Here is a 7,737-nt window from a genome sequence, read left to right on the forward strand (position 1 = left end):
CAGAAGGCAGTTCTGGATCTGGAAATTCCTCAGCGTGCAGGGAAACAGCTTTTTTTTTTTTTAAGTTTAGTGGTTATGCAGTCTACTTCTGGGGAAAAAAAGGCCAGTGAAAGTTAAATGAATAGATGAACAGCAGCAGAACGTTGTCCAGTACAGTGCCAGAACACGAGCCCCTCAGGTTAGAAAGCACTCAAGATACGAATGGGGAAGAGCTGCCTCCTCAAAGTCGAGTTGACCTTAATGACATCGACTGAGTCAAGCTTTTGGGACCTTCATTTGCTGAGGTGGCATGACTCAAAATGAGAAGAAACAGCTACAAACATCCATTAGCAATTGGAATGTGGAATGTATGAAGTATGAATCTAGAGGGTCAGTGAAAAAGAGCAAGACCCTCAACGAGATGGACTGACACAGTGGCTGCAACAATGGGCTCAGGTATAACGATTGTGAAGATGGCGTAGGACCAGGCAGTGTCTTGTTCTGTCGTACAAAGGGTCACTATGAGTAGGAACTGACTTGACGACTCCTAACAACAACATAGAGAAGAAGGAGCCCTGGTGGCACAGTGGTTAAGACTTTGGCTGCTAAGCAAAAGGCTGGCAGCTCGAATCCACCAGCTGCTCCTTGGAAACCCTACTGGGCAGTGTTACTCTGTCCTAGAGGGTAGCTATGAGTCAGAACTGACTCTATGGCAATGAGTTTGTTTGTTTTACAGAGGAGACAGAGCCCTGGTGGTGCAGTGGTTAAGAGCTATGGCTGCTGGTTAAGAGCTACAGCTGCTAACCAAAACGCTGGCAGTTCGAATCTACCAGTCACTCCTTGGAAACCCTATGGGGCAGTTCTACTCTGTCATACAGAGTCTCTGTGAGTCAGAATAAACTTGATGGCAATGGGTTTATAGAGAAGAAAAAACCTTGGTACCCTAATCCTCCCCCAAACTGATAAAGCTTTGGTTAGCTAGAACCTGAAAAACCACAGTTCCTAAAGAGCCATGCCTTCCACACTGCAAAATTTCCCCTATAACAACTACGCTTAATTTAGTGGCCAGAAACTACCAGAAGAAGGATCAAACACGAGCAATAGAGTACATGCAAAATACTGGGTGCTCAACAAAAACAAAGGATAATCTATAAATTTCACTTCAATCCTTCACTTCTAGTCCTAAGAGGAAAATCAAAATGAGTACCTCTTTTTAGTTGGTTCCGTTGTGTTCTTCCCAAGGATTTCTCTAAGGAAAAGCAAATATAGATTATTACGCAGGCATAGGCTAGTGCTAGCCTAAACATGAAAAAGTGTAGGGCTTACTAATTACTCTGCTAGAACTAACCTATTAGTAGAAGGTATTACAATGCTTACAACTTTCAAAATGCATAATAAACTGCATGTTTCAATGAAACAGTATCAACCAAGTATCAATCAAATATCAACCAAGATATGTTACTTAAAAGAGAAGTTTTTACATTTTAATAGAAAAACATGGTAGCAGGCTGTCCAAGTTATTTTTGTGCATTTGGACTGTTTTATATCCTCTAAAAAGAGAGAAAGAGACAATCTGTTGCAGTATGAAGTGGTCAGTGATCTGCAACGGGGTGCACTCATAACGTTTATAAAGAGGTAAATGGGGACATTCTCAGCAAATACTCCTGAGGAATCAAAGAGGAAGCTACATTAGCCAGGGACCTAGATTCCAAGACTCCCCGCAGCACATTCTATCTTATCTAGATAAAGTAAATGAAATGAACAAAACGACGTATTTAAAAAAAAAGGTCCCAGTTCCATAGTGTACTGTTTAATACTAAGAGGGGGAGAAAAGAACATACTTTTCCACTGCCTTTTTCAAATGGAAAAAAATTAAAGGTATTTCTTGTAAGGAAAGCTTATTTCATGAAGATATCATCACGCCCGGGACTCAGACTTGGTGAGCAGGAAGCACCTTTAGGCCTCTCAGAAACCATGCCATCACTACAGCCTGACATTCACATCTAACAAAGTAAGGCCAGGACCTCACAAAAGCGGCCGAATTCTCCTCAGGCAACAAGAAACAAGGGTCAGACAGGTGACTGTCAAAATCTGGTAATGGCATGAATTAGAGACAGATTTTTGTTTGGGTAACATGGTGGATATCACTTTATCCTTTTCAAACGCTTTGTTAATTGTATGGTAGGATTTTTTGCATTTTTTTTTTTTTTTAAATCAGTTTTACCTCATTGCTTTCTGCTCCTCCTCCATCTGTTCTCTGACTTCTTTTAGTTCCTTTAGCAGTTCAAGATCGGTGCCGTTGACCCAGGTGTAGACCACATCGATCGGCATGGGCAGACAAAGCCTAGGACAAACCCAGAAGTCTTCCAGCTTAAATGCATTTTTTCCAATATATTTGGGAATAAGAGTACCACACAAGGTTTAAACTTAAATGTTATTTTTAAAAATCAATGTAAAGGTAATCCAACCATGGTGTGTATTGCAGAATTGCATGTTTTCAAATGGGAGAAGGCTAATTATCTGTCACCTTCTCTGTGAGCTGCATTATGTACACAAGATACTTTATGTCATTTGCGTCATTTGATACTTACTCATAACCACCGCGTAAGGAGGCTGATATCACTGCTTTTAAAAAACTGATGGGGGAAGGTGGTCTTGGAAGTTCGATTAGATAAAGTGCTAGTTTCATAGTCTAGTAAAAGAAGGAGCTGGGATACAAATGCAGTCAAACATAGAAAAGAAATTAGAAGCTTAAAGAACAAAACAAAACAACAAAAAAAGTCATCAAAACAATCCCCAATGAAGACCTACCCCTATTTCATGCTGCAGCCTTCCTCAGCCCTGCCTCGCCCTGGCCCAGGACTCCGAATCCTCACTCTGATCTCATTTTTTCTTTTCTTCCATAACACTTAATACTTTTCTAACATATTAATTAACTTGTCACCTACACTGCTAATTGTCTGTGTCCTCCCACTAGAATGCAAGCTTTGAGAAGGCAGGAAAATCTTCATCTGCTTGCTTATCTCCACTGTCCAAACAGAAGAGCCTGACACAGAGGTACTCGATAGATAGCTGCTGAATAAATCAATGATCTACTAGCACAGAAGACCTTCCTGAATCTGCTTGATTTTTTTCTTATTATCTTATTCACAAAATAATGAGTCAGGTAGGATTATAGTTCTCACGTATCCTGTTTATGCCTCACCTTAGTGTTTTTGTTTAGGTTTTAACCCTGCCTACAGCATTCTTCAAGGAGCCCTCGTGGTATAGTAGTTAAGCACTCGGCTACTAACCAAAAGGTTGGTGATTTGAATCCACCAACCGCTCTAAGATGGGGCAGTCTGCTTCTATAAAGATTACAGCCTTGGAAACCTTATAGGGCAGTTCTACTCTGTCCTACAGGGTCACCTGACAGCAGTGGATTTGGTTTGGGAAAGCATTCTCCCTCGTTCTCTCGTGGATTTATCAAAATCGTAGCCAACAGGGTTCACAACAATGTCACTCCAATCTACGACACAGGAGTTTAAATCTGGGTACTAATATTACTTTAGATTATACTACTTCAAGTTGGGTATTTTCTAAGAAACCGTACAGTTCTCTTTAAGCCTAGCACCAAGCTTACCCTATTTTTGTCCTCACACCCCAGCCACAGGGTGTTTATAACTGCCCACGGCAGTTATAAATGGTTCCACAGACTAACCAAAATGTCATGTCTTTGCTTTTGACTGGATTCATATCACTCTGTGCAGGGTTAATTATCTCATGTTAAAATAAATGCAGTTTGGTAGATAAATCTTTCAAATTATGGGGGGAAAAATAAACAATAAAAGCTGAAAAGAACTAAGTAAGATAACTGTATAAAAGAAATGTTTATTCATTTACTGAATATTTATGAGTACTTCATATGTGCCAGGAACTATTTTATGTACTGGAGATTCAGCAGTAAACAAAACAGACTCAAATCTGTGCCCTTATAGAGCTTACATTTGAGAAGCAGTTTTAGTTTTCCTAGAATCTAGATCTGGGGTCTATGGAATAGGGGTGACCCACCCAGGACACTGCCCTGAGATCTTCTTTTGAACCTTGAGCCTTGAGCAGACTGGTCTAAAACTAAAAGAAGGGAGGTGGGGCCAAGATGTCGGAGTAGTCAGACGCTTCCGGTGGACCACTCACAACAAAGACCCGAAAAAACAAGTGAAACAATTATATATGACAATCCAGGAGCCCTGAACATCTAAGGCAAAGTTGAGGAACCAGACTGAGTTGCAGGGGGAGGGAGAGATGGTTTGAAAGCAGCGAGGAGTTGCCAGACCTTATCCAGTGAGAGCCTGAGCCCTTCAGGCCTGATCAGCTCATGGGTGAGCAGTGAGACAGGCAACCCAGCGGTGCTTGGGAGGCGAATTCCCCACCGGGAGAGATCCAGCTGCAGAGAGTCTACTTGGCCACCCAGAACCAGTGAGAAGCAGCCCTAGATCGGCGAAAGATAAGTACTTGCATACAGCCTACCCCGCAGATCAAAAACATCCCCCTTAGGGAAAAACCTCTCTCCCATTTACCTCCCCGCTCCCTGCTCTGCACTGGGTCCCGGACAGCTTCAGCAACTGCCAAGTCTCCTGGGGCAGAAGTAGGATCCGTCACACGCCCTGAGCCACTCTCCCGGCCTTGGAGAGTGAACAAATCAACAACCCGGAAAAAATAAACTGCTGGCTCCTCTAAGCCAGGAATCCAGGGTAGGCACAGCTCCTTTGCCTAGGAACAGGCATAAAGGATCCATGGACTTTGAGTACCCTTCCCCCTGCAGAGACTTGTTTGGGCCCATTTCAACAGCGTAGGCCCTCATTACCACAGTACAACACAGTATATACCTGAAGTCTAACTTGAACTGTTTTAGCAGTGAAGTGGCAGGTTCGTGACATTTGACACTGCTCTGCCCATTAAGCAGGGTCTTCAACTACCCACATCAGAGGCCTGAGGACTGGTGGCACCACTCATGCCACCTAGCCAGGTGCGATAGGGGCCTAAGAATATGAGATGCCCCCCAGTCCTTACAGCCAACAGCACTGGGTGCTCATAGTCCAGCTGCAAAACCCACCCACCTACATGCTCTAGAGAACAGGGGCACGCCTTCCTCCTGGACACTCAGGGGCAGCCATCAGCCCCCTGCCTTGCTCAGAATATGTCCCCCTGCTGCAGCCAGATGTCTCTGCCTACACCAATCACCCATGCCTGTCTAGGACTGTAAGTGAGAGCCTACACCACACACTTGGTGGCTACCTGGGCACCTGAACTGAACCCATACAGGAGGAGTGGGCAAACTCCTGAGCTCACAAACCCAGTAACAGATCTAACCACCTGGGGACAGGGCATTAGAGCTTCAAAGGTGCCAATAATTAAACTAGCTCATACACACAGCCTATTTGGGCATATCAAAACAAAACAAGAAGCTAGGACACAGTAAGCAAACATAAAATAAATAAATACAATAATTTATTGATGGCTCAGAGACAATAGTCAATATCAAGTCACATAAAGAGGCGATTCATGATGGCTTCAGCAAGCTCCCAAAATAAAGAATCTAGAAATTTTCCAAAGGAGGAAAATTTCTTGGAATTACCAGAGGCAGAATACAAAAGATTAATATACAGAACTCTTCCAGAAATTAGGATGGAAATTAAGCAAAACCCAGAAAACACAATAGAGGAAATTAAAAAAAGATTCGAGTATAATGACAAATTTAACAGGCTGCAAGAATCCATACAGACAGCAATCAGAAATCCAGAAGATTAACAATAAAATTTCAGAATTAGACAACTCAATAGAAAGTCACAGGAGCAGAACTGAGGCAATGGAAGTCAGAATTAGTGAGACTGAAGATAAAGCACTTGACACCAACTTATCTGGGGAAAAACCAGGTAAAAGGATTTTAAAAAATGAAGAAACCCTAAGAATTATGTGGGACTCTATCAAGAGGAATAACCTACGAGTGGAGTAGCACAACGGGGTGGATAACAGAATATACAGAGAGAATTGTTGAAGATTTGTTGGCAGAAAACTTCCCTGATGTCTTGAAAGATGACAAGATATCTAACCAAGATGCTCATCAAACCCCACATAAGGTAGATCCCAAAAGAAAGTAACCAAGACATATTATAATCAAACTTGCCAAAATCAAAGATAAAGAGAGAATTTTAAGAGCGGCTAGGGATAAACGAAAAGTCATCTACAAAGGAGAGTCAATAAGGATAAGCTCGGACTACTCAGCAGAAACCATGCAGGCAAGAAGGCGATAGGATGACATATATAAAGCCTTGAAGGAAAAAAACTGCCAACCAAGAATTACATATCCAGCAAAACTGTCTCTCAAATATGATGGTGAAATTCAGGCATTTACAGATAAACAGAAGTTTAGGGAGTCTGCAAAAACCTAAACAAAATTACAAGAAAGAGGGACTTAAAAAATGTAGACATAGACTCTGCATATGGAGAGGAAGTGAAGGTGATGTAAAGAAATGAAAAACGGGTAAATATTACAGTAACGACAAAGGAAACTAACAATCTAACAAGTCAAAATCAAAAATTAGAAAAATATAAAGACTCAGCAAACACAAAATAAATGACATAAAGAAAAACGACACAGCACAGAAAATTAAGTGGAACAATGAAACTGTGAACAACACACAAGAAAAGACATCAAAATGACAGCACTAAATTCATACCTATCAATGATTATGCTGAATGTTAATGGACTTAACGCACCAATAAAGGGACAGAGAGTGGCAGATTGGATTAAAAAAACACGATCTGGCTATATGCTGCCTACCAGAGACACACCTTAGACTTAAATATATACACAAACAAACTAAAACTCAAAGGATGGAAAAAAAGATATCAAGCAAACAACACTCATAAAACAGCAGGAGTGGCAATATTAATCTCTGACAAAACAGACTTTAAAATCCACCACAAAGGATAAGGAAGGACACTATATAATGATTAAAGGCTCAATATATCAGGAGGACATAACTACAATAAATATTTACGCACCCAATGACAGGGCTCCAAAATACATAAAATAAACTCTAATAGCACTGAAAAGAGAGATAGATAGCTCCACAATAGTAGTAACAGACTTCAACACGCCACTTTCGGTAAAGGACAGAACATCCAGAAAGAAGCTCAACAAAGACACGGAAGAGCTAAATGCTACAATCAACCAATTTGATCTCATAGACTATACTGAACAACCAACAGCAGCCAAGTATGCTTTCTTTTCCAATGCACATGGAACATTCTCCAGAATAGACCACACATTAGGCCACAAAGCAGGCCTTAACAAAATCCAAAGCACTGAAATATTACAAAGTATCTTTTCTGACCATAAAGCCATAAAAGTACAAATCAACAACAGAAAAAGCAAGGAAAAAAAAAATCAAACACATGGAAACTGAACAATACCTTGCTCAAAAACTACTGGTTTATAGAAGAAATTAAGGATGGACTAGAGAAATTCATAGAATCAAAACGAGAATGAAAACACATCCTACCAGAAACTCTGGGACACAGCAAAAGCAGTGTTCAGAGGTCTGTTTATAACAATAAGTGCACACATCCAAAAAGAAGAAAGGGCCATAATCAAAACATTAACCCTACAACTGGAATAAGTAGAAAGAGAGCAGGAAAAGAAGCCCTCAGGCACCAGAAGAAAGGAAATAATAAGAATTAGAGCAGAATTAAATGAAATAGAGAATAGAAAAACAA

General features: G+C 40.9%; 1 protein-coding gene across 6 annotated transcripts in view; it reads right to left on the reverse strand.

Annotated features, from left to right (window-relative positions):
• Nucleotides 1-7,737, reverse strand: part of GNPTAB (N-acetylglucosamine-1-phosphate transferase subunits alpha and beta) — a 126,980-nt gene that overhangs the window by 76,721 nt on the left and 42,522 nt on the right. For 5 of the 6 annotated variants that reach the window (XR_002823639.1, XM_023728957.1, XM_023728959.1 and 2 more), the window contains 2 exons: nucleotides 2,204-2,323; nucleotides 1,187-1,228 (listed from right to left, as the gene is read on the reverse strand). Coding sequence is in view for 5 of the 6 variants with exons in the window: in XM_023728957.1 (XP_023584725.1) it covers nucleotides 1,187-1,228; nucleotides 2,204-2,323 (162 nt within the window). In the remaining variant the exon portion in view is untranslated. Of the gene's footprint in view, nucleotides 1-1,186; nucleotides 1,229-2,203; nucleotides 2,324-2,570; nucleotides 3,340-7,737 lie in introns of those variants that run through there. The other variant, XM_023728958.1, reaches the window with a different exon arrangement.

The sequence above is a fragment of the Trichechus manatus genome, unplaced genomic scaffold (genome assembly GCF_000243295.1).
Source record: "Trichechus manatus latirostris isolate Lorelei unplaced genomic scaffold, TriManLat1.0 scaffold00027, whole genome shotgun sequence".
Classification (NCBI taxonomy): domain Eukaryota; kingdom Metazoa; phylum Chordata; class Mammalia; order Sirenia; family Trichechidae; genus Trichechus; species Trichechus manatus.